At 41.0% G+C, this 27,142-nt stretch overlaps 1 protein-coding gene across 6 annotated transcripts in view; it reads right to left on the bottom strand.

Moving 5' to 3' along the window:
* PPP2R2C (protein phosphatase 2 regulatory subunit Bgamma) overlaps positions 1 to 27,142 on the bottom strand; it is a 413,824-nt gene that overhangs the window by 250,739 nt on the left and 135,943 nt on the right. For 2 of the 6 annotated variants that reach the window (XM_027836656.1, XM_027836655.1), the window contains exon 1: positions 8,950 to 9,155. The exons of 3 other annotated variants lie outside the window; for them this stretch is intronic. Coding sequence is in view for 2 of the 3 variants with exons in the window: in XM_027836655.1 (XP_027692456.1) it covers positions 8,950 to 9,019 (70 nt within the window). In the remaining variant the exon portion in view is untranslated. One more of the 6 variants, XM_027836659.1, reaches the window with a different exon arrangement.

Raw genomic sequence — 27,142 nt, 5'->3', positions numbered from 1 at the left:
AGAGCTCCCATTGAAGGTAAACTCACAGATTCTAAGGCAGTGCATTACATTTTTGTATAGCTCTAATTATAAAGAAGAAGAAAGAAATTGAGTAACCTCAATTTCAGTTTCTAAGGAAGTTGAAATGGAAGACTCATCTAATTCCGTGCCTCTTCTCTTCCCTCTCCTGCCCCTACATGGAGAAGCTTTGAAAAAAGAACACGTGCATTTGAAATACTCAGAGATAAGTTATACAAATGAACTTGATAAATGTCACAGCTAGAAAGAGACTGTGAGATACAGAAAGGACTCAGAATTTGTTTCCAGAGAGACTGAAAGAAATCTCATCTTTGAGAAAGACTGAAGAGACATTTCCTCTGAGAACTGAGTATAACACTTATGCTATATGGAGGCAGTTTCCTAAAAAGAATTTTTGAGAGACCTTGACCGCTATCTTGAGAGAGCTGAATAGTGCGAATGCATTTCCAGATTTGAGCATCCTATGTAGGGCTGGATCTACTGTGTGGGTCAACACACTAGTTAATAACCACACCAATTTTCACTCTTCAATCTGCTACTTCGCTCTTTACCTTTTTAATTCTTATGCTGGGTTCGAGGGCAATCAAGGGGTATGTTCTGAGATTTCCTCATCTCTCTCATTATTCAATTAATTCTAAGTTCAACTTCAATTTACAGCAATAACAAGAAAAATTCATTTTCTACAAACTTGCTTTTCTCTCTCATTCCTTGACACTTGGCTTCTTTCAGATGCTCTTGCATCTCTAGTCACTTTCTCCAGCACTGGACAAAACTTCACTTACAGACCCTCTCCCCAAAACACTGGTCCTAGAGGGAGAGTCGAAATACTTCTTGCTGTCCACTGCCACTTCCTGACTCTACTGCCATCAATCAGCAACCTCTCTTCCTCTGAAGTTCACATGATTAAAACTTTCTGCTCTATATAAAACATGGTAGTACCTGTGTTACAGACCCCAAATCATTCTCCCTCCTTTCTTGAGGAGTTCAGTATCAGGTTCACAGTCTTCTTCTCCTTCCTAACTCCTACCTTTATACTAGGAGACTTCAATGTTCACTTTCTCAAACTTCCTGACCTCCCAAGTCCTCAATCTCCTTAAAGGCTATGATCTAGGTCCTGTGGTGGATAAGATGACAGAGATCAGAACCACAGAGAACTGAATTTCAATTCTGCCTCAGACACTATGTGATCCTGACAACTCAATCTCTTAACCTCAGTTTCTGCATCTGTAAAACTGAATAACACAACTTCATAGGGTTGTTGTAAGGATCCAATGAAATAACATATGTAAAGTGCTTTCTCAACCAGAACGCAATATATAAATGTGAACTATTATTACTATTAGTGTTACCACTGCTGCTGTTGCTGCTGCTTCACACTACCTCAGCCACACAGAAGGATGATTACATTTTTGTTTTTTCCTTCTCATGGTTTTTCCCTTTTGTTCTGATTCTTCTTTTACAACATAACTAATGTGGAAATATGTTTAATATGATCATACATGTATAGCCTATATCAGAATTCATGCAGTCTTGGAGAGGAGTGGAAAGGAAAAATTTAGATCTCATAAATCTTATAAAATCTAATGTTGATAACTAAAAATTAATTAATTAAGTTTTTTAAAAGGATGATCACATCCTATATCTCAACATTAACTCACAAGTGGTCCATTTCTTTAATCAAGACCTCTGCACTCATCTGGCTGACCATAACCTCCTATCATTCTCTCTTTCTCCCTATGTTTTACCTTTCCTAAATCTATTCTTTGCCCTCAACGAGATCTCTAATCCTTCACCACTCAGGTTCTTTCTCGGCCATTCTCTCTGCTCCACCTTCATTTTCCTCCCTTCCCAGTCTCAACCTTACAGTTAACCAATTCAACTCTACACTGTCATCTACTCTTGAATCTCTCTACCCCCTTCCATTGTTGTTCATTCCTTGACATACCTCATGTCACCACCATCCAACACCTCTGTTACTTTTCATGCACTGTTAAATGGTGCTGAAGGAATTTGTACAACTGTGCTAACAGTACAAAATAAATTCATGTTATCTAACTTCAACTTGACCTTCACCATAGCAAAATAATCCTTCCATTCCTCCTTAATCAATTTTCTAACTCATTCTCCACACAGACACCTTCTCTTCTATCCTCAACCCTCTCTTATCTTCCCTTTCCCCTTTCTCATCTGAAGATCTTGCCTCATACTTACTCAGAAAATGGAGGTCATTCTTTGTGAACTCCTTCTCTCCCTCTCTTCACTGCAAAACCCCTTGATATCACCCCCCATTCTTTCCTCCTTTCCCCTGATGTCTGACAAAAAGGGTCCTATCTCCTTGCCATGGCTAAAGCCTCTACACATGCCTTGGATCCCATTTTTTTCCAACTTTCTCTGTAGATTGCAACCTCCACTGAATCCCTCCATTCTCTCTAATCTTCAACTTCTCCCATTGGTTCCTTTCCTACAGCCTTCAGACATGCTCAAGGCATACGAACCTTCTCCCCAGGCCTGGGATGAACTCTAAACTCCCCTCTACTTCACAGAATCCCCTTCTTTCTTTAACAACAACAAGAAGCACTTACCAGGCACATTCACACAAATATAAACATAAAGATAGTCCCTGCCCTCAAGGAACTTACATTCTAATGACAGAAGGCAACACATAAAAGAAAGCTTAAGGGGTAAGGTGAGGTGACAAGCATGGGTGCTCATTTGAGGGCATGATGGAGAAAGTTCATGGACTCTGTAGTACAGCCTGGGAGAGAAATGATGACATGCCTAATCTAGGAACTTTCCTTAAAATAGAGGTTCTGGGAGGAACCAACCAAGCAGAGGAAGGGGCACAATGAACTTCTAGGGTAAAAAGACTGCCATCGTATGATGGAGAGAGTCAGAAATGGATCCTAGAGAGGAATGAGCTTCAACAAGAAGTTCAAGCACCACCTTCTATATAATTTCTTTTCTTAAGTCATCAATTTCTAGTGGCCTCATTCCTAAACTATCTTTTATTAAGCTATTTTATGTGTATGTGTGTGTATTCCTCATATTTATTCTGTATATGTTTAATATACTTAAATACACATATGTGTATATATACATATATGTGAAAATATATGTATGTGTATATTCTTGTTGTCTCCCTATTAAAATGTCAGCTCTTCATGAATAGGGATTGTTTCATTCATTGTATTTATAGCTAGCACCAGTGCCTAACAATGTGCCCAGAAAATAATTGGAACTTAATAAGTGTCTGTTGATGGATTGAGTGAGTTATCAACTCATAGTTTAATAAGCTTAATCAAATATCAATGTCAATGATTATTTATCAGTAATGTAAAAAAACATCCACCAATGTATACTACAGTGAAAAAGATCACAGACATAGATACTTCTGATCATTGAATATAAATGCTCATTTCTACTCAGCTCTGGAAATACAGGCTCACCATTCAGCTTTCTCAGGATGACAAAGTCTCTCAAGAATTCTCTAGTTAGGAATTTAATATCCTATGACCTCCATAGCATAAGAGTTAAACTCAGGTATCTCAGGAATGTCTCTTAGGTGAATCCAAAAGACAACAGCTAACTCCTTCAGTCTTCCAGGAAAGGACTCTTAGTCTTTTCTCTTGTTGCTTCACAAAGTTTCTCTCCAACCATGACAATTAACAATCATAAAATTGTCAGTTCAATTGCCTCCCTATCAATATTATTCCAATATTCCCTATGAAAGATGCAGAAACAGTATCCATAGTTATTGTCAGAAGGGCTATTGAAGCTGGGCTTACAAAAGTAAGCTGAGAATTTCAGATGGGCACATTACAGGGAATCAAGTACCTCCTGCCCAAAAGCAAAGGAAAGTCATAACATTCCTAGTATGATGTGGTAGAAAAAGAGCAGAGCTGGACGTCAGAACAGAATTCCAGTCTTTACTTTGTCACTAACTCTTTGGGTGACTTTGGGCAAGTTATTTCATCTACAAAAACTGTATTTACTTTGTCTAGGAAAAACATGAGATTCAGGTAAGATGATTTCTAAGGTTCTTTCCTGCTCTAACATTCTTTTTTTTATGGTTTAACAACAGGTGTTCTCAATCTGAGGACAGAGTAGGGGGGACGGGTCTCTAAAGTTGAATAGGGGAAAAAAATCACATCTTTATTTTTATTATCCTCTCACAGAAAATAAGCATGTCTTTCAATTAAGATTTTTTTTAAAATCATCATTCTAAGAGGGGTCCATAAATTTCAACAGACTGCCAAAACAGTCCATCATACAAAAAAAGTTTAAGAACTCATGTTCTAGAAGATCAAAGAATTCTACTATGCTGGAAAAGTTTACCTGTACTCCTATAAACTAGAGCTATGATTGTACAAGACTACAGAACAATTCCCAGATTTGACCATCAGGAAGTCACTTCACCTTAATGGACCTCAGTTTTCCAATCTATAAAATGAGAGTTTGAACAACACGATCCCTAAGGCCCCTTCTATTCTGACATTCTGTGTTCTAATTTTTTAGGTTCTTTTCCAGGTGTAAGAGTCTATGTTTTAAGGTGCCTTCAAGTTTCAACAATCTAATTCTAAGATGCTTTCTAAATCTATGAATCTATGAAACACAGGATCCCACTGGCTTCAGGTTAGAACTCTAAGAGAAGCCCATGCTTGCTTCACCTAGACGACTGCTAGGGATAACAGGACCCTAATGTTTTACATAAAGAGAACAAGGCAGAAAGTATAAATTTTCTCAGGGGGAAAGATTGGGAAAGTTTAAATTGGCCTCCTTCAGAGAAGATAGCTTAATTTGATAAAGAGACCTACCCCACTAAAATCCAGGGCAGAAATTGAGGGAATTTCTTTAGCAGACATCAAACATAAGTGGAAGGGAAGGAAAGAGGGGGAGGTTATAAAAAATCCATTACAAACTCTGTGATGTAAGTCAAGACAAATCTCTGCAAGCTATTGTTTCTCCATCTGTTAAATGGGAATAATACTTACTTTACCTAATATCATAGATTTAGGAGAACAAGTAAATTATTTTTAAAAAATCTACACATTTTAAATATCATTATTATTAACAACAATAATTACATTAGCATTAAGTTGGGTGAAAAGAACTAATTCCTTACATTATTATTTTTTAAAACCTGGGTCTGTGATTTCAGTCTAAGAAATTCACTCTACCTGTCACTTTCAGTCTTAGAGAGTTGCCTGGGGCACCAAGAGGTTAATCATTTGCTAATGGTCACATAGTATGAGTTAAGGCTGGAACTTGAACCTAGGTGTTCTAGAATCCCAGGTCAAGTCTGTATCTCAGTTTCTTATTTATTTTTAATCAAGTTATAAGTACAACTTTCTGAAAAAAAAATCCCTTTAGTTTTTGACCAGATTGTATGATAGTCTAAAACCAAGGAACTCTTTCCATTTTTAAAAATCTTATTAATTATATTTAATACATGTTGGGCTCATCCTAAGGGAACTTTCCTCATTTGACCTTTATTTCTTTTTTTCCTCATTAAAACCCTGTGGTGGGCAGGGCAGATATTTTACCCTCAGGAAAGGCAGGAACCCATTTTTCTCCAAACTTTGTATGCCAACCCCCTCCATGCCCACCTCGACTCTTCCCTCAGTGACTGGCATTGTGCTCTACGTGCAGGAAACACTTAATAAATAATTGTTGAATGAATGAACAATCCTGTAAGATAGGTAGCCTTGACAGTATTGTCCCCATTTTTCATATGGGAAAATCAGAATCCACAGAAGCTCAGTGATTTTCCCATAGTCATACAACCAATAAAAGATAGAGCTGGTACCAGAACCCAGGTCTTCTGCCTTCTGAAACAGTATTCTTGCCATTACAACATTCACCCTTAAGAATGATATCAGAAGTTACTGCCTGATGAATTTCAATGAGAGAAATGCAGAGAGGTGAATTTCCCTTAATTTGGCATTTAACCTGAAGTCCACAGAACTCTAAGGGTTTATGGATACAGTTAGGTGGTTCTGTGAATTTGGATGAGAAACAAGTTACATCTTTTTCTTCACTAACCTCTAAAATTTAGCATTTCTTTTAATTATGATTTTTTTTTAAAAAATGTGATTCTGAGAAGGGGTGCACAGGCTTCCCAAGATGCCCAAAGGGGTTCATGACATAAAAAAATTAAGAACCCCTGCTGTGATTCATACAACCTTCTTCACAGAGGTACCTACGGTAGCTTTGTCACAGGGAATGACCTCTAAAATCTCTCACTGGCAGAATGGCACACACATGGGTACATGTTCAGTGCTTGGGGCACTGAAAGGGTAAAGTCCTGGCCTAGAGTTCCATAACCAGTACATGTCAGAGAATGGATTTGAACTTGGGGCTTCCTGACTGAATCTAGCTCTCTATCTGTGCTGTCTCTAGGCTAATACAAACAACAGTTAGTCTCCTATCTGTCTGTTCCACAATGCACAGATGAAATAACATCTCAAAGAACCAGCATCCCATCTAAACCATGCAACAAAGGCCTGTTGTGGGCTACCAGAACCAAAGAAAGCCACATGGGAAACTAGTTTCCCAGCTTGAAAGGTCTGCATTCCCCTGGCCCAGGTAGGCAGCTTCTCCTTCCTTTTCCCCTCTCCCTCCTCAAAGCAGAAGCTAAAACCGAGGACGCCAGGGCTAGGTATGAGTCAGCAGTGTCAAGTGGTGCGTAAGGGGACGTTTCCAAGCTTAAGACACTATGGTGACAGTTCAGCCAAATCATTACAGCACTAGAATTTCACCCAGCGGTCATATTAACGATTAGACTCTGCTCTGCTTGAGTCCTGATTGCAGAAAAACCTGCAAATGGAACATGTATTTTAATTGACAGCATTTACTGGACTGCTGTTTTCATGAGCAACATCTTGACAAAAGCCTCAGCAGTGTTTTGTTTTTATTTCCTGTGGAGGCTAAAGAAACCAAGATGTTGACATAGCCTATTAGAGTCAACATTTTTTGAGAACTCATATAGATTCCAGGTGTGTGTATATCTGTATGTATCTCCATTTAAGAATTTTTTGAATGTGTGGGTATATCTATAGGGAGGGTCACAGGATTTGGAGCTGGAAGTGACCTTGGAGGTCAGCTACTAATTTAGCTGGAGGTCAGCTAAATGAGGGAGGTCCAACTCCTTCATTTTTACTGATGAAGAAACTGAGACCCAGAGATATAAAATGATTCCCCTAAGGTCACACAGATCATAAGTAGCCCATCTGGGATTTTAACCCAGGTCACAGAGTCATAAAATTTTAGAGACCTATGAGGTCATCTAGTCCAACCTATACCCAAAAAGGAATCCCCACTATGACACACCTAACAAGTGACCATAAAGCCCTCTTACTGCAAATCTTATGACTCAGTGTCACACATATATCTATTTATATGTGTGTATTTGTGTACAAGTGTATGTATATTTGAGTGTATATATATATATATACACACACATATAAATACATATATACACACACATGAATTGTGTATAAGTATATGTGGGGGGGCATGTTTGTGTGCATTGTATACATATATGCTTATTTCATTGCACATATTCATTGTGTATGCATATATGTGTGTATATACAATGTATTTATCAGAATACATCTATCTGAAAAGCCATAGAGTACTTCATTATTAGAAAATTCCTCTGCACTAAGCAATGCTCTCTCAGCGAGTTAGAGCACATTCAAGACACTGTAATACTGCTTTAAAACAACAACAACAAAGAAAAACCACCTTGCAACATATTTTCAGTGCTGCAAAATAATCCCTCATGAATCTGGAAAACCTACAATCATCAATAAGCAAGAAGCAGTCAAACTGATCCAATTCTAGGTTGCAGCAGGATACTACTCTAGGATTAAACCTTCATCAAATGGCTACCAGGCCTGGAGATTCACTCTTTAATCCCCACATTGAACTTTTGGTTATAAGCTGTAAAAGGGCCACCCATAAATCACAGGTGTCACTACCACTAAGCAAGGTCAAAGCAAACAAATTCTTCGAAGTTGCTGACCTACATAGAGAGAGGCTGGCTACCCTTGGCATCTGATTCAGCCAACCTTATGAAGGCCCAGCTCTAGCCACCAACTTTTCAGCTTTCCAACATGGAGCTCTGTTTGAGCATGGGCAGGGACATATGACTGATTTTTCAAGCAACTTGGCTCAGCAAAATCCTGAAGGCCTGCCCAGCATCAATTGCCCAGTTTTTCTTTACTCAATACATATTATTGGGCAGCAACGACTAATCAGATACAATCTTTCCCTCCCATCAAAAAGCTGATTTCCTTTGGAATAGAAAAAATATAGATATATAAATCCATACACACACATACACATACACACATAAAGAATGGAGGCACAGAGATCCCTAATGGCCAGACTGTGCACTCAGGCTTCTTCTAGTCCATGTTCTTCTCAAGGGAAGGAGCAACCTAGAAAATTCTGTACTGCTGGCTCTGAGCTGGCTGCCAGAGTGAGATGTAAAACCTTCACATCCAAACCTTCAAGCCAATAACTTCAAAACACATGATTTTTTTCTGCCAAGTTAAGCCTCCGTTTCCCGCATTTAGGACAAATTAAATATGCAGACCCTTGTTCCTGTTTTCCTCACAGGGAAACTGTAACTGCGACCCACCCTAGCGCAATCCAGGCTGCTCTGATCCCACCGTCCTCTGTCCCCGCGCCCTCCTTCCCACCCCTCACCCCAGCCTACAGAGTTTAGCATATTATGACAGAATACCCTTGTTCGCTGCAAATCTAGTCTGATTCCATCGCATCCGTCATACCAGGAAGGGGGTTAGGGTGGGGAAAGACACACACACACACACATTTGATCAATCCAGACAGACCTTCCGAGGGCATCTGGGCATGCCGACACTCCCTGGGCAGGAGGATGGGGAAGGACAACGGGGGTGTTACCTTCGGTCACATAGCTGTGGTCTCGGAGAAAGCTGTGGTTAATTTTCCGCGTGTCCGCGTCCTCGCCCATTGACAGCAGGGCTCCTCAGCATGCCCAGCCGCAGTGGACGGAGAGAATCAGTAGAGGTCGTCGCAAGAGCACCATCCATGCTGCCTAGCAGAGGCGGGGGGCTGCCTGAGCTCCAGAGCACAGCAGCATCCTGAGGGCTGATGGTGCAGCAAAGGCTGGGGTGGGGGTGCAGGTGCGGGGGAGGGAGGTTTAAAAAAAAAAAAGAGAGAGGGGGGGGGGGGGGGGGGGGAACACAGCCACGGAGAGAGACAGACAGACAGCAGCTTCTAGGGCGAAAAAATGTTTTTAAATGCCACACGCCCAGGGTGGGGGAAGGCAGTAGGTGGTCTGCGTGTCTGAAGAGGAAAAAACATATGCACACACACACGCGCACACACACACCAGCCCAGCACTTTCTCCAGCAGGCAGTCAGTAAGGAAATGAGCCGGTCGTCAGTCAGGTACTCCCATGCCCAGCGAGCTCCCACGGCCGCCTCCGCTCAGGGAAGAAGCTGCGAGCAAAGCACTCCTCAGGCGACTGCAGCAAAAGACGCTTGGTGAGGCTGGGCTCTGTTCGGCTCAGCTCTTCTGCTCTGCCTGCTGCTGCTATAACTGCTGCTGCTTTAGCTGCTGCTGCTCCTGCCGCCACCAGTGCAGTCACACGCCCGCACTGCATCCGCTCGGGCCCCTCCCAGCCTGCCTCCCGCCACCCACCCAACCACGTAGGGGCTGCATGGGCTAAAGTGAAAAATGAGACTGCAGGTAATTATTGGAACTCGCCACTGCTAGGGGGTGGGGGATTGGCAGGAAGGAGGCCATAAAAATTTAAAGGAGGAGGGCGCAGGGAGAGGATGCTTAGGTTGGTATCATGAGCTTGCACAAACTAAGGATGATGGTGGCAGTTGACATTTAATATCTGCGCCTCAGTTTCTTCCTCTGTAAAAGGACGGAGGAGCTAGGGTGGATTAGATAATGAATCTCCAAGGGCTTCTCAAGTTCTAGTCTTCTGTCTGCCGGGGTCCTTCCAGATTTGACATTTTGTGTTCTGTGTCCTAAAGTCCCCTTCCAGCTTCGACATTCTATCTTCGTGGAAGGTGCCTTTCCATCTCTAACATTGCACATCCTAAAGCTCCTTCTAGTTCTAAACATGCAATATTCTGTGTTCTCAGGTTCCTTCCAGCTCTGCCACTCTGTATTCTAAAGCGTCCCCTAGCTCTGATGTTGTGTTCTAAAGTGTTTCCCAGGTGTTCTAAAGGCTCTTCCAGCTCTGACATGGTGACCCACATGTCCTTCCAGCTTTAAAATGTTGTAAGTTCATAGTTCTATGCCACTTGACAGCCTGCAATGCATATTCTTCACGATATTCTAGGGATCCAATAAGTTATATGATGTCCATTCCACAGATGAGATAATGGAGGCCCAGAGCGATAAAGTGAATTATCCAGAACTGGGACTGGGACTCCTTTTTTGGGTCTCCTGACTCAAAGTCACCCATTCTTTCCACAACACCTGACCAGGGCAGAGGGTCCTGGAAGGCCTTGTTTTCCACATTGATAGGAAAACAGATGACGGCAAAATGACAAGAGTTTCTCCACTAGTATCTAGTCCATTATGTCCATTATGGATCAACAATGTCACACGGAATCAAAAACATACCTGTTCTAAGAGTCTCCATCAATGACTAGTTCAATATTCTCCTTAAAGATGAGGAAATTGACCCAGGTAGGCTGCTCAACTATAAACTCATTTACTTTTTTGACAGGATTCCCTCATTGGTAAATGAGATTTTATCACGGCATTGAATAAAATCTCTGATGAGGGATTTTCATCTACCACTGAACTCAATTTTTAAAAAGAGAAGTCTCTAGTAGAGGACCTAGGAATCTGCCTTTGACCTTGAGCAGTTCAACGCATCGGTCTTATCACTGATACAAATATCAGTGATCTGGATGAAGATAGTGGGTCACATACTTGTCATTTGCAGACAACACAAAGGAATGAGGAGATAATTTGCCAGATGACATTTAGGAGCCCCCAGATCTCAGCTGGCTGGAATGATAGGGTGAATGTAATAATCTGACATTTAATAGAGATAAATGCAAAAGTTCTTCTGGGTTCAGGGAGTCAACTGCACAAATATTGGGTTGAGGAGATGGGCCAGAAAAGGGTTGCCAGGAAAAAGATCTGGGGTGGGGGTTTGTGAATTCTAAACCCATTATGGATCAACAATGTCACATGGAAACAAAACCCAACCCTGCATTAAGAGAAGCATAAACTCTTTGTTATTGGGGATAGCTATCTGGGACAGAGCAGGGAGTGGGAGATGGGGAAATCTAGGCAATGTAAAAATAAAATATATCAATAAAAGTCTATTTTTAAAAAAGAGAAACTGCCCAGAATGAGGAAGCTGATAGAGCCATTGTACTCTGTGCTGGTACTCAGATCACAGTTACAGTACTGCACTAACTTCTCGGTACCATATTTTGGAAAGGAAATTGATAAAGAAACAGAGGAGGGCACCTAGCTAGGTCAGAGGATGGGAGATTTAGGGAGAATCTGACTGTTGACTTCAATCAAGAAAACAGCTGCCATGTGAAAAAGGGACTTGGTCTGTTCTGCTAAGCTCCAAATGGCAGAAGGCCCCAGATAGGCAGAGGTGATGGAGAAGCACATTTAGGCCAGACATAAGGAACATAATAAAAATAACTAGCATTTATAGAGCACTTTAAGGTTTGCAAATAATTTTACAAATATTATCTCGTTTGATCTTCACAATAATTCTGTGAGGCAGGTGCTAATATCCCCATTTTACAGTTGAGGAAACTGAGGCAGACAAACTTTAAGTGACTTGCCCAGGGTCACACAACTAACTAATAAGTTTCTGAGCTGGAATTTGAACTCAGGCATTCCTGACTCTGCTATCCAGTGCTCTATCCACCACACCACTTAGTGGAATGGACAGCCTCTGCAAGTAGTGAGTTCTTGATCATTAGAGGTCTTCTGGTGGAGGCTAAATCACCATTTGTTGAGGATTTAGTTGACAAGAGGGGATGCCTGTTCATAATTGGTTTCACTGTATGACTTTACTCTTCTAAGCCTCAACTTTCCCACCTGCCAAATGGGGCTACTACTAGTCATACCACCTACCTCACAGGTTTCTTGTGAGGAAAGTTCTTTGTAAATCTTAAATAAGCTGTACTGATATTAACACTATCTTTCAAAATTTCTGTCGAAAATATTAAATTGAATTTTAATCCCTTTTTACTTATTCATTCCTTTTTCTATTAAATAGTTTTTTTATATGCCTACTATGTGCTAGACACTGGAGTAGCCATTGACTTTTCTTTCCCTATAGATCAATGGCACTCCTTTAGGGCTGTCAAAATAAAAATTAAATGATCATAATACTTTAGCTAGAAGCATTTAACCTCTATGATAAATTTTAGCTGGTTGATAACCCTACCCTTGATAGAAAAAAGGCTTTCTGTCATATATCTAGGGAAAGTGAGATTGTTTTTTTAAATGTTTTGATAACTGAGTTATAATATAATCAATATCCTTTGTAATCCTATGTTTTATTATGTTATGCATTTATAAACACTATCCTGAGAAAAAGAGTACATAGGCTTTCCCAGACTGCCAAAGGGTTCATGACACCAAAAAGGTTAAGAACCCTTCCCTCCCCACCCCCCACCCCTCCAGCCGCTTTCAAGGTGCACTTGAAGCAGATATTATTATTACCATAATTTCCTATTTTTTTCCTCAGGTAACTTAAGAAACTAGTTTGAATCTCTACAAACCCTAAATATTTCATGAAGTCACCAACTTTGAGAAGCAGTGGCCAAGATAGAACCTAGAGGTTGTAAAAAAGAGAAATTCTTGGGGAGAGGGACCTAACCACAAAGCATCACTGGAGTTCCATGAACAAGTGTTATGATGACCAACGATGCCATTCAGTTTCTTGAAAAAACAGAATGAAAAGAGCTCCAGGCTTGGAGTCAAGAAATTTGGATTTGAACACTGGCTCCCAACACTTACTAACTGTATCACCCTGGGATAGTCAATTCACCTCTGTAACCCTCAGTTTCCTCATCTGCAAAATGAGTATTACAAGTACCTATTTCACAGAGGGTACTATGAGAGAAGTACTTTGTATACCTCAAAACACCATGGAACTGTGCGTTATTATTTCTCAATCTTCTCATTCTCCTTAAAATTATTTTTGTCTGCTACCTAACCAATAAAAAACTATGCTTTCTGAGTTTCACAGAACCTTTGTCCTCTAACTCCTACCTTGGGACATCAAGCATATTCCTTGGCTTTCTAAGTAGCTCATTTCCTACTTCTCTATTCATGATGTCAGAGGGCAGAATGAAAGAAAAGAGGACAAGAACTAAACTCCTCCTGGAGGTTACTGAGGAGGTATCTGTGACACTATATACCACAGTATAGTGAAAAGAGCAATGGGTTAATAGTTAAAGAATCTGGATTCAAATCCTAACTCAAGCAGCTTCCAGGTATGTGATCTTTGGCTAGTTATCCGACCTTTGGGGACCAGAGTTCCCTTCTCTGTAAAAATAAATAAACTGAACTAGATGATCTCTAAGCCCAGTTCTAAATCCTATGACCTCCATGAGGCTCAGTTTTCTCATCATAAAAGAGAGACAACATTATTTGCACTAAATCTTCCTCCAACACTGGACCATAGCATAGAGATGACCTTGAATCCTAGAGGGCTCTGTCAGTGAAGGCCAAGCTCTGGCTAGTCCTACCAAACCGACACAATGGATAGACCAGAGGTGGGAAACTCGAGGTTTCAAGGCCACATGTGGCCTTCTAGGTCCTTGGGTGCAGCCTTTTGACTCAGTCCAAGTTTTACAGAACAAATCTTTTTATTAAGGGGATTCGTTCTGTGAAATTTAGATTCAGTCAAAGGACTGTACTTGAGGACCTAGAAGGCCACATGTTCCCCACCCCTGGTAGATCATTGAACTCAGTCAGGAAGATCTGAGTTCAAATCCAGACTCAGAGATTTACTAGCTTTGTGACCCCAAGCAAATCACTTATTCTCTAGCTGCTTCAGTTTCCTCATCTGTAAAATGAGGATAGTAAGGGCACCTACTTCCTGGGTTACTGAGAAAAATGACACTGTGTTTGTAAGGCACTTTGAAGATGTAAAGAACTATATAAATGCTGGTAGTTATTATTATTCATAATAATAACAATAACAATAATAAATGCCCTGATACAGGTCCAGCAAGAGACTATACCTCTGTCATGTAAGAACCAGGCCTGGTCAGTGCAGCTCACTACCAGAGGGTTGACCACCAGGTGATAATTTGTTTTGGCAACACCAATTCATTCAAAGTAAAGCAATTCACTATTATTTGGTCCCTTTAGGCAGCTTCTCCTCTTGGATGCCCTAGATTGTTGGAGAGAGCATTGGAAATCAGTTCACTGCAAGACAAACACTCTTTCCTTCTGCCATTTTCCTAGAGCATTTTGTTTGGATCCCTCCTCTGTCCCTATCAGACAATGCCAAAGTAAATTTCTTAAAGCACATCCAGCCCCTACTCAATATACATCAATTACCTCTAGGGTCAAATACGTACTCCTTTCTCTGTCATTTAAAATTTTTGCCAAGCTGAGCCTTTCCTGCTTTTCCAGTTTTCTTATGCATTATTCCCCTCCACTCTTTCTGTAGTCCAGCCCCTCTGGCCTGCTTATTGCTCCCCTCGTGATGCTCCGTTTCCCACCTCTGAATCTTTGCATTGGCTGTCCTCCATGACTGGAATGCCCTTCCACCTAACTACTTCTCAGAGCCCCTAGTTTCCTTCAGATTTCATCTCAAGTACACTCTTCCACATGAAGCCTTTCTTGATCCCCCTTCAGCTTCCATGATACCAGCTCCATGAGGGAAGGGGTCATATCTTACCTTTTAAATTTTGTATTCTTCCCAGTGTCTAGGAAAGTACACTGCACACAGGAGGCGTATAACAAAGTTTGCTAAATTGAATTCATTATCTGAGGCCTTGCTGAACCAACCTCTACCAGAGTCAACCAAGCTAGACTACCCCTCTGCCTCTTTCTTAGACCATGGTGGCACAGTTGACCCTAAGCTAATTCATTAAAATATGGTACAAGCTTTCTATAGGTACAACTCTTCCTTCTGAAATATACTAATCATTGTCCAGCCTCTACCTCACCATTTTCTTGACTTTTCCATTATTTACCAGGCTCTTATCTCCATCTAGTATATAAGTTCCCACTCATAATACCTACCTAACACACCCCATTTTACTTGCTGTGATGGAGTCCCAGCCCTAGATAGACCTGCCCTTCCCCCATCTTCAGCTTTGCTACATCAGGATCTTTATTCATATATGTCATTCCCTATGCATGAAAGGTTGTCCTCTCCATCTTTTCATGTTGATATCAGACACATCCTTCAAAGTCTAATTCAAATGTCAGCTCCTCCATGAAGCCCTTCTTGACTTCATCTTTCTTTCCTTAGATAATTTGTACCTATCTTAAGTTTTTATCATATTCTTGCATACATTATAATTATCATATAGTTATAGAATCTTCCACTAACATTCTTGGTTGTTCCATTTTGTTTTGAAGGGGACACTGGGTGCTCTTCCCACTATCCTGGGCTTTCACAAGCTATGCCAATAGATGCCAAGCTCTGGCAAGTTGTGCCAAGCTATAAAGGATTCAAGGATGAACCTGGTGACATAGCATATCAGAGGACCAGCCTCAGTACGAGTAAAGAAGCTCAATGACTAAAGATAAACTGCCAAGTAATTCAAGTAACTCAAAAACTAAGATGTGGAGGCATGGATTTCATTACCACATTGATGAAATCACAGATCTTTTAAAATATCAAAATGCAATTATAGCATATTTGTATACATGTCTTATCACCCTTACTAGATTGTAACCTATGCAAGGATGGGGATTATGCTATGCATCTCTCTACCACCTAGTACAATACTCAAACATAGCAGGCACTTAATAAGTGGTTGTTGAATGACTGAATCCAAATCACCCGACCAAGCACTGGTCTACCTGCAATCTAATTAGTCAACATTGATACCAGTGCACAGGAACTCTCATTTATTCATTCCTATTGTCCCCATTTTGCCATTCCTCTAGAAAGGATTCTAGGGGGAAAAATTTATCTGCTCTTCTAGAAAGGATTCCCCTGCCTCCCACCCCCAGCCTACTTTCATGAGAGTAGATAGCCATCATTTTGTTACTTCAGTTGGAAAATATAGCTCTGTTACAGCAGCTGGTCGAAAAGGATTAGAACCTAAGGGCAAAGCTCCAAAGAGTCAGTCTTCTTGGCCACTAGAAGCCTCCACAGTATTCTTGTGCTCCTAAGCAAATGTCTGGTCAATTTCCCAGATAAATGTGAAGGGACCTCAGAGACACTGGCTAGTGTCTTGGTCTAAAATGAGCTATATTTGAAAACATAGCCAGCATATTAATGAAGTGACAATGGATTCCAGTGACTTGTGACTAGTATTGTTCTCAATTGTTTAAAGTCAGATGTGGGACTCTCAGGTCAAATCTGCTAGATATATCATCCCTCCTCACATGCAGATCTACTTTTAGATATACTCTTTCCTGGCCATACTGTGGACTACAAAAGACACCTAGAGGGAAGAGACACACCACACAGGCTCCTGATTCCCTCCTCTGTAGACACAGTTGGTAGGATTACAGATACCGTCAATGAGAGAGATAACAGAGAAAACCCAGACACAGCTAAGAATCTATAAGCTTCCAGGAACCTCACTTTGGCCATTCACCTCCCATTCTTTCATATTTAGCTCTGTGAATCTTGGACAATCAGGCTGGTTGGACAATGGTTCACCAGTATTGAAAACAATGCAAGCTAACTTTAAAACATATTGTATCTCTTACGGATATGTAGGTGAAACCCCTGAAGCTGCCCTCTGGAGAGCCCAGGCTCTGCTCCTCCCTCCATGCCCCGTGTAGAGTGCAGGAGGATTTTTCGATCCCTCCAGATGTCACTCCATCCTCTCTCTTCCAGTAGAAGGTAAGCTTTTTGATGTCGGAGATTGCTTTCATTTCTTGTGTTTGTATTGTCCAGTGCTTAGGGCAGCTCTAGGAGCATAGGCTTATAGTAAGTACTTAATAAACACTTATTGAATTGAATTGAGTTCCTGGAGACTGTCTGGAACCAGTAGCTAGATAGCCAAAATGACACAACCTAACCCTTGCATGGCCCACCCAGGAACTAATTGTCACTAGCATTGCTTATAAACCCTCTGGGACAGCTGGCAATACTACTTTGTTGGAGTGGAATCAGCCTGAGCTTGCCATGGAACTACCATAATTTCTAGGACCCATTAATTGCAAAACTTATTCAAGAAGAGACACAAAGGATGTAGTCTGAGAGATGTTCTGACCAAAAAAAAAAAAAAATGGACTTTCAAGTGGTGAGATTGAGGAATAACCAGTGAACAACCTGTATGCCCTATTGGTGTTTATGTGATGTCAAGATATCTTCTTACCACTGAGTGAACTTCACCATGGAGGATTTATGGGAGACCATAGTGATAAGAGTTTCACAGAATGGGCAGTTATGGATAGACTGCAATCTGCTTCACTAAGTGATAGAGATGAGATTTGAACTCAGTACTCTGCCCCTAAATGCAATGCTCTTTCCACTGATCCGCTCTGTTGTTTTGCAAAAAACACTGCTAATATGCTAATTCTTCTAAAGAATCATGATATACTTATTGTGAGTACTTTCCCTATTGACTTTGGTGACAATTCTTCTAGTCCTCAGCAGGTGGTTTCATGAATTGTTATGGCTAAAAAAAGATTTAACAACTAGTGGCCAGCCCTCTGGTGAGGAGCTTTACTTTAACTAAGTTGAACCTCAGTGACAGGCACTACTGGGGCTTCCTCAAAGCCTTTCCAGACTAGGAGAATCTTGTCAGGGTTGAGCCTCCATGGGCACATCTGGGACTGATAACCCTTCCCTTTGGTCCAGAAGTGACTAGACTGGCTCTCACTTATTCTCAAGTGGCCTACCAAGGGGCTTACATCTAGTTAATCTGGCTAAGAGAAAACAGTATGGTCTTCTTGACTTAATGTCTTGCCAGTGGACTCTGATAACTCTGGAGGAGAAAGTGAGGCTAATGATTTTTTGCAGCTCTTCCTCACGTAAATTCAAGTTACTCACAAGTCAAGGCACTACCCATGTGATGTCATTGGTCCTCTTTGATAACCAAGGATGAACAACAACAAATAAAAACAACAACAATTTAAGACAAATCTGGAAAGGGCATTGGAAATCTAACCCTTCTCATTCATTTTAAGGATGAAACAGGCTCAGACTGAGACTCACAGAATTTAAGTAATATTGCTTACTTGACACATGTATAAGTAGCACAGTGAGGACCTCCCACACCAAATTCAGTGTTCTTTCTATTTTGAGAAGTATAAAATCTCAGCATTAGGGGCAGCTAGGTGGCACAGTAGATAGAGCACCGGCCCTGGAGTCAGGAGGACCTGAGTTCAAATCTGGCCTCAGACCAAACACTTACTAGCTGTGTGACCCTGGGCAAGTCACTTAACCCCATTGCCTAGCCAAAAAAAAATCTCAGCATTAAAAGGATCCTCAGGTATACAGAGGTATCAATCTCATGCCCCTTCCACAAAACTCTGGAGTACCTCCAGATGTAATTAAGAAATGCTTAACAAAGAAATAAAAATACAATGCCACGTGGATAATATTAATTTGTGCTTTTTTAAGTCAATATGCAACATTTCTATTTGAGTTTGACAAGAGTCATCTAGGCCAATTGCCACCTGAGCAGGAATCCACCCTAAAACACTCCCTAACAAGTGGTTCCCTAGTAACAGGGAACTCGTGATTCTCCAATCCATTCCATTCCATTGAGTTCTAATTGTTGGGGATTTATGTCCTAGACATGGTATGAGCATTATAAAAATATATCATAATGCCCCATTTGACCTAGGCAATGCATTCAGAGTTTTCCATGTAGTACCTTCCACTGAGAAGGTGCTAAATGTTTGTTGAATTGAATTTCAATGGTTCATGAAAGATCCCTCTCAAGACTTGTTGGACCAGGGCACAATCAGACATCTCAGTGATGTTTTGATTTACTTCTAAGACCCAGCCCTGCATACTATGCGTGTTCAGATAGTCCTGAATTGCCTCTGGCAGGATAAGGTCATAGCCAAGTTAGTGCAAGGAACAAACTTCCAGGATAGGGTAGCCTCTATAACTCAGGCTGACAAGTGACAGTCCCAGAGAGGAATTCCTGCAAGTCAAATAATGTAATATTTATTATGTCAAATATCTATTTAGCCACTCTTCTGTTCCAACTGTCCTCCCTCAAATTGGATGATCAATTCCTGGATATCACAGAGGTTATCAACCCAGTGGCCCAAATACTGCAAATCTCTCATACCCTCCAGATCTATTCCATATTTCAGGGCTCTCTCTCACACCTCTTCCCTCAAAGCTAGATATGTCACACCACTATCTCTAATGCTTCCCTTTCATACTAGTGAAGGAGAATAAGAAGTTTGATAATCAAATCATAGCATACTCTTGGCAACTCCAGAAGCTCAAGAAATGGAAAGAACACAGTCCAAAAGACTCCCCCCCCCTCCACACACACACTTTAGTCAGCAGATTTTGTACATCCATTCCCCTAATTAGAGACAGCCAACTTTAACACCTGTGTACTAGACCTATCCTCCAGTCATGTTTCTGCATGTCCATTCCAAACACCTGGTGATCCACCCTGTACCCTGGTGGAAATGGTTCCCAGGACACACCCCAGGTAATCCTAACCAACTAAGACACTCCTGATACCAGCTTGAACGAGTTGCCTACCCTGGGCCAGAGGATCAAATAATTGTCAGGGACTCTAGAGATCCTCTAGTCCAGGGCTGCCTAACCTGAGGACTTAATTCAGGGGCTAGATTTCAAGGGGGCCCATGAACTTGGATAGAGAAAAAACTACATCTCAATTTCACTAACCTCTAATTGAAATTTAGTATTCCTTTCAATTATTTAAGAACATGATTCTGAGGAGTCCATAGGCTCCACCAAGCTCCACCAGAGGCATCTATGACACAAAAAAGGTGAAGAACACCTGCAACCTCTTTCTCAATGCAAGACTCTCATTTTCGAAATACCTAACGGATAACGATACAGCCTCTTCTTAGAATAATTCTTTTAACTGCATAAAATAAAATATATAGCATTACAAAGAATATTGATTACAAAGAATAATGGAATACAGTCATCAAAATATTTTTTCTGAAAAGTTCACATGCCTCAAATTAAGAACCCATGATCTACATTCTCCCCCCTCACTCCTGCAATAGAATCCTCCCACAGTGAAACGGAAGACAGGCTCTGAGCTAGATCTTTCCTTTCTGTACTCCTCAGTGAACTGTCCTTGGGCTTTCTTCCATGTATGGGGAAATTTAGTGTCTAGGTTTAGTTTCATAGTAATATGTTTAATATAAACCCAGAAGAGAGATTTAAAAATAATAAACCAAGGAGATAAATTCAATACACTCTAATGGATTATGAGTTACAAAAACTTGGGTCTGAGCCCCAGCTCTGGCACTCATTAGGCACGTGAATAGGCAGATTTCCATTCTCTGAGCTGCCATACCCTCATGTATATAAAACATGGATATCACTTGCACTACTTAACTCACAGGACTCTTCTGAGGAAAAGTACATTGCATACCATAAAATGTTTGTTTTCCAAATGTGAGCATCGTCATTGTTGTTATTAATTTGGTAATGTTTCTGAAGCACTTTGAGCTACCAGGATCTGGGAGGAAAGAGAAAATGTTATTGCTGCATAGACAATGTGACACAGGAGAAAGAGAATTGACTTGGATGTCAGAAGACCTAAGTTGGTAGAATTCATTAGTGAGCTTCCCATGTGGCAACATCAAGCTCTTTAGCTTTGTCCTCCTTATGAGAGTCAACAATAACTGTATTACCAAAAATTCTTTGCCAGGAGCCCCACATCTCTCTTAAACTGACACAACTTTTAAAGTCTCAGACCAAGGGAATATACATATCCTGTCTCGACACCTTTGAAATCAACATTCACTAGACATACTGGATCATGTCCTGAATGGACTCTTATGAACACTTAGGGCTGTTCTCTGAATGAAGCCTTTGGCACACTAACTACATTGACAGGGTTTCTTCCCTGTGTGGTTTCTCTAGTAACTAGCATGATGAGCTTTCTGGTCAAATGCTTTTTAGCACCAATCACATTTCTAGGGCTTTTTATGGATTTTATGATGCACACAAAACTTGTTTGATGCTTAAATTCTCTATTACATTTATCATATTTATAGGGTTGTCTTTTGCTCAGATATGGGTTGAACTCAATGACTTTTGATGCATGATGTCTTGGACTTAGCATCAAAGGTGAGACCAAAGACCAAAGAGCATAAACCACGGTCTCTAAATCCAATTAGTTTCTCATCTACCGAAGGAGATAAGCCCCTATTTCTTTCACAAGACATCAAAAGCTAAATGAAGTAGAAGAGATATAGCAATATTAGAAATGGCAAAAGGTGGTGAGGTGCTTTGAAAAGAGCACTGGATTGGTAGAGAACCAGGCTTTGAGCTCTAATTTTGATACTTACTAGGCTGTATGACCTTGGCAAAATCACTTAACCTCTCTACTTATCAGTTGCCTCATCTACCAAGTGAGCAGGTTAGATTAGATGATCTCCAAGGTTCCTTCTAGGTCCCTGTGACCTAGATACAAGCCCTGGTCTTGACCCTTCATGTTAATAATATGGAACCTCTTGGGGATGAGGGAGAGGGAAAGACAGGTGAAATGTATATAAGTAATGTGTTAAACACCAGGGAACATGTAGGATGGCATTAATGCTGGGACATTTAAGGAAGGGGACTAATGGTAATTCAGGCAGCTAGGTGGAGTGCCAGGCCTGGAGTAAGAAAACTCATCTTCCTGAGTTCAAATCTAGCCTCAGACACTTACTAGTTGTATGACCCTGGGCAAGTCACTTAACCCTGTTTGCCTCAGTTTCCTCATCTGTAAAATGAGCTGGAGAAGGAAATGGCAAACCACTCTAATATCTCTACCAAGAAAACCCCAAATGGGGTCATGAAGAGTCAGACACGACTGAAACCACTGAACAACAAAGAGAACAGTAGTAGGCTGATAAGTGTCCTTCTCTCTGCTCCTCTTATCTTGGCATCTCCATGCCTTTGAATTATTAGTGTTCTTTTTCCCAAGCTATCATAGATTTAACTAACTTCCATAATTTTTTGCATTCATTCTGTAAGTACTTATAAGTATATGTGTAAATATATATGTACATATATGTGTGTATGTATGTGTGTACAAATGTATATGTCTCCTCTGAGAGAATGTAACCTTCTTGAGAAAGGGATTGTTTCATTCCTTGTCTTTGTACCCCCAGCACCTGGAACAGAGTAACTACTTAATAGCTCATGTTAATTGATTATACCTACTGAACTTGATGCCTTTTGGTGGTTAGAACATCTACCAGTCAAAAAACATTTATTAAATCCCTTTTATGTGTCAGGCACTGTGATAAATGCTGGAGATACAAAGAAAGGCAAAAGAATCCCTGCCCTCGAGAAGCTCACAGTCTAATAGGAGGGCAGAGGGACAGTACAGGACGCCAGAGAGGGGAAGAGAAAACATGCAAACAACTATGTACAAACAAGCCATATATAGAATAAAGTGGAAATAATTAGTAGAAGGAAGGCACTAGAATTAAGGGAGATTGGGAAAGGCTTCTTATAGAAGGTAAAATTTTAGCAGAGACTTGAAGGAAGCCAGGAGGCAGACATGAAGAGAGGGAAGCAGGCTTATTAAGTAAAGTTCTGAGGCTCAGGAATGAGATGGTTGCATCATCTGCAGTTTCTAAGAAGTTTTCTTCTTGCTCTCTTCTGTATTACTATCTAGGAGTAAGCAGAATGCTTTGTCTCTGAGTGTCCCTTTCCCAGGCATTCTGTGTCTGCTGGTAGTGCCTGAGATTTCTCATTGGCCAAGGAGTCAGATTGCAGATAAAGAAAGCACTGTGATGATGGGCCTTCAGCAATAACTTGGCTGTGATTAAAATAGCAGCCTGAGATTCTGCCCCATCGTTCAAAAGGTCTAGAGTTACTAGCTGTATGACCTTGATCAAATGGTTTAACCTCTATGATCCTGACTCCTCTGCTTAAAATAATTATAATAATATTTGCACTACTTAATATCTAGTTGAAGAGACAAAATTATACATATATGAATATGAGGGGGTGTATGTGCATATATATATATACATATATATATATATGTATACCCACACACAGACACATACACACAGGGGGAAAGATGAAGAATACTACAGTGTATGTAAATGTAAATGTAAAAAGAAGTGATACCAGGAAGACATCTCTTCAGAAGAAACCCTCAAGGCAGGGATGAGGGGAGATGAGTTCCTGAGCCTTGTAACAGAATTTAGTTTAGGTGGAGAAAAGAGGGGACGTCACAGGCAGCAGGAAAGGCATGCCAGAGGCACAGGTGTAGAGTGGGACGTGGGAACCTGGGAATAGGGAAGACTGCTCTATCCCCACCATACACAGTTAAATCCAAATAATCAAATGTTTAATCAAGCACGTATTCATCACTGGGGACACAAAAATGAAAAAACAAAACAAAACAAAACATCGTCACAGCCTTCAAGGACACCTGCAGTCTCATAAAGGGCTATGACATGAACACAAGTAAGTACAAAATAAAGGAATTTTGCCAAGAAAGGGAGAAGAGACATAGGACAACAGCTCATGCTCCCCACCTCACAAAACTGTTGAGAGTAAAGAGCTTTGTCCACTCTAAAGCATTGTATTCATGTAAGCCACTAGCATCGTTGTCCTTCACGGAGATGTGATTTCATTGGTGGGAGTGGCCCCTTCCCCAAAACAGATTGCAGCCCCCATACAAGGCTTTAGAAGACCTTCATCAGGAGTCACCAGGGCTAAAAACTCGTATTTATCCTCTACAGACCAGCTCTCTGGTAGAAGCCATAATCCAATCCATTTATTTTATAGGTCATAAGATAATAGAGCTGGGGATAAAAAGAGACTTCAGAGGCCATCTAATCCAACCCCCTCATTTTGTAATTGAGGAAACAGAGGCCCAAGGAGGTTTGATTTGCCCAAGGTCACAAAGGTAGCAAACACAAAGAAGTGGGATTTGAACTCACAGCCTCTGAGTCTAGAATCAGTGTTCTTTCCATTGTACCCTATTGGCTCTGGACTTAAAATCATGCAGACTTGGGTTCAAATCTTGCTTCAGATATTTACTAGTCTCATCCAATTCAAGGTCTAAGACTTAGGCAGACTGGTCTTCAGATACCTAACACACAAAACAGTATAGAGCCAGTAATCAAAGTCTCTTCAGTTTGGTAAGACTAGTCAGAGCTTGTATTCTACCAGAATAGCCTTTAAAGACCCAAGATGACCTCCACACTCTGATGGGGTATCAGAGAAGGGCTTCAGTGGAAGCATTCCCATTACAGTGGGCTCTTTAATCAACATGTGTTAAACTGAACTCAACTGAACACTTCAGGCTGCCTAGAAGGTGGGTGTGTTTCCAACTTGGAAGGTTATATAAGCTCCACATGGCCTGTGTCCCCACAGATTAATGAAAACCTTGCCCTCCAAGGAAGTAGAGATAATTCCCCCGCCTCAGCCCACATCTGGAACAGTTATATTCAAGAAATATTTAGTTTTGCAAGTCAGATATAGCCAGAGGTCAAACAAAGCTTTTTCCTCTAAATCCCAGTGACATTTCACTCAGATGGTCTCTGCTCCCAAGACCTGGCAGGCAACGCGTCTCCGACCATAGGAAAAGCAGCTTCAAAGACAATTTGAAAGCAAACAAAGCAGCCTGGGAGGGAGAAATTAATAAAAATCTTATTTATTTTATCCCCAACTTCTAAAACTGAACAGGTTGAAGGAGGCGGGAGGAAATCACTTAATGCCAGTTGACTACTTTAATTCCGTTTGCTCAGTTTCTCTATTTTCAAATCTCCTGCCCACCCCATGCCCCCACAGTGGTAGGGATTCTAATTGCCCAACCTACAAAGACTCATTCAAGCATCCATTCAGGTGGTCAGTCAACAAGCAAAGTGCTTCCTATGTGCCAGGACCGTGTTCATCACTAGGGATACAAAGAAAGGCAGAAACACAGTCTATGTCCTCAAGAATCTCGCATTCTATTTGGTGAGACAACATGACGCAAATAACCATGTACATACAAAATATATACAGTGTAAAGGTACTAGCAGTGGCTGGAATGGGAAAATCCTTCTATGGAATCTGAGGTAAGTTTTTTTTTTTTTTTGGCTAGGAAATTGGGGTCAAGTGACTTGCCCAGAGTCACACAGCTAGTGAATGTTATGTGTCTGAGCAGATTTGAACTCAGGTCCTCCTGACTCCAGGGCCGGTGCTCTATCAACTGCACCACCTAACTGCCCCTTGAGGTAAGTCTTAAAGGAAGCCATGGGAGGTAGAACGCAGAGGGGAGGAGGGAGAACATCACATGGTAAACAGCCAATCAAAAGACGGAGAGACAGGACTGTCTTGTTTGAAAAAGATTAAGAAGGCCAGTGTCACTGTATCTTAGAATTCATGGAGGGGAGGTAAAGTATGTACAATGTAATTTCTACTATACCACAGCACTACTGAATTTAAAATTAGAACTAAGGACCTTCCCTCTGGTCTAACCTCATTTTACAGATGAGAGAAGTGAGGCCCAGATAGGGGTGGTGACTTATCCAAACTCACATAGCTAGGAATTCAAATCCTCTACCTCCAACTCATCTCTTTCCCCCACTAGACCAGAAGTATATTCTTGATCACTCCAGGGAAGGAAATTAGGGATGAATGAGTATTTCTGAACATAGCAGACCTTTGCTGATACAACAGAGTCTACAGAATAAAATGAAATAGATTTCTATCTGGAAGGGATGAAGGGATAGTAGGGCATTGAGTCCAGATTAGGAAATTGAGGATCAGACAGATAAAGTGACTGAACCCAAGGTCACACGAGAACAAATGATAGAGGTAAAATCCAAACTCAGGGCTTCTGAAGTCAAACCTAGAACTTCTTCCCCCACCCCTTCCCACAAGGGAATTCTGTCTTGCCTTCTGACAGACAGAACCTCTAGCATGTGCTATCTCTAGGATTCATTGAGCACTTAGAAGTACCTTTCTTATAGAAAAGTGAGTAATGAAATGGGAACAGCACTAGGCTGGAAACCAGAAGACCTGGGTTTAACTCCAACTCTGACACATGGTAGCAGTGGACAAGTGGATGCCTCTCTGTGCCTTAGTTTCCTCAACTATAAAGGTAAGTTAATAATCCTAGAATTGCCAGGGGGTTATGAGAGTCCAGTAAGAGAAAATAGAGTCCACTGAAACCATAAAGTGCTATTTCACTATCATTGTATCATTCCCCCTTTCCTGAGCACATCTTATCTGCTCAACTAAATTACATGTTCCTTTGGGGTAGGAACCAGCTGTTTGTTGTTGATGTTGTTGTACAGTCATTCTTCAATCATGTCCCACTCTTCCTGACCCCATTTGGGATTTTCTTGGCAAAGATTATGGAGTGGTTTGCAATTTCCTTTTTCAGTTTATTTTATAGATAAGAAAACTGAGGCAAACAGGTTAAGTGACTTGCCCAAGGTCACACAGCTAGTAAGTATCTGAGGCTGAATGTGAACTCAGGTTCTCTATCCACTGTGCTCTCTATCCACTGTGCCACCTTGCTACCCCTAGGTGCCAGCTGGATCTATACTTACAAGCTAATTTTGTGGCCTTGAACAATTTACTCAACTTCTCCTTACATTTAAGAAAAATTCCCCAGAGCACTTAGACCAGTCCAGATAGCATAGTAAGAATTTTTTTTGTGGGACTATCCACTCCCTGAGGAAGTTTGTCTCATTTATCTCTATGCCTTGCACCTGCCTGGCACAGTCCTTTGTATATAATAGTGTGTGTGTGTGTGTGTGTGTGTGTGTGTGTGTGTGTGTGTGTGTG

The sequence above is a fragment of the Vombatus ursinus genome, unplaced genomic scaffold (genome assembly GCF_900497805.2).
Source record: "Vombatus ursinus unplaced genomic scaffold, bare-nosed wombat genome assembly UNPS02014818.1, whole genome shotgun sequence".
Classification (NCBI taxonomy): Eukaryota; Metazoa; Chordata; class Mammalia; order Diprotodontia; family Vombatidae; genus Vombatus; species Vombatus ursinus.
This window is presented reverse-complemented; position numbering and strand designations above follow the sequence as displayed.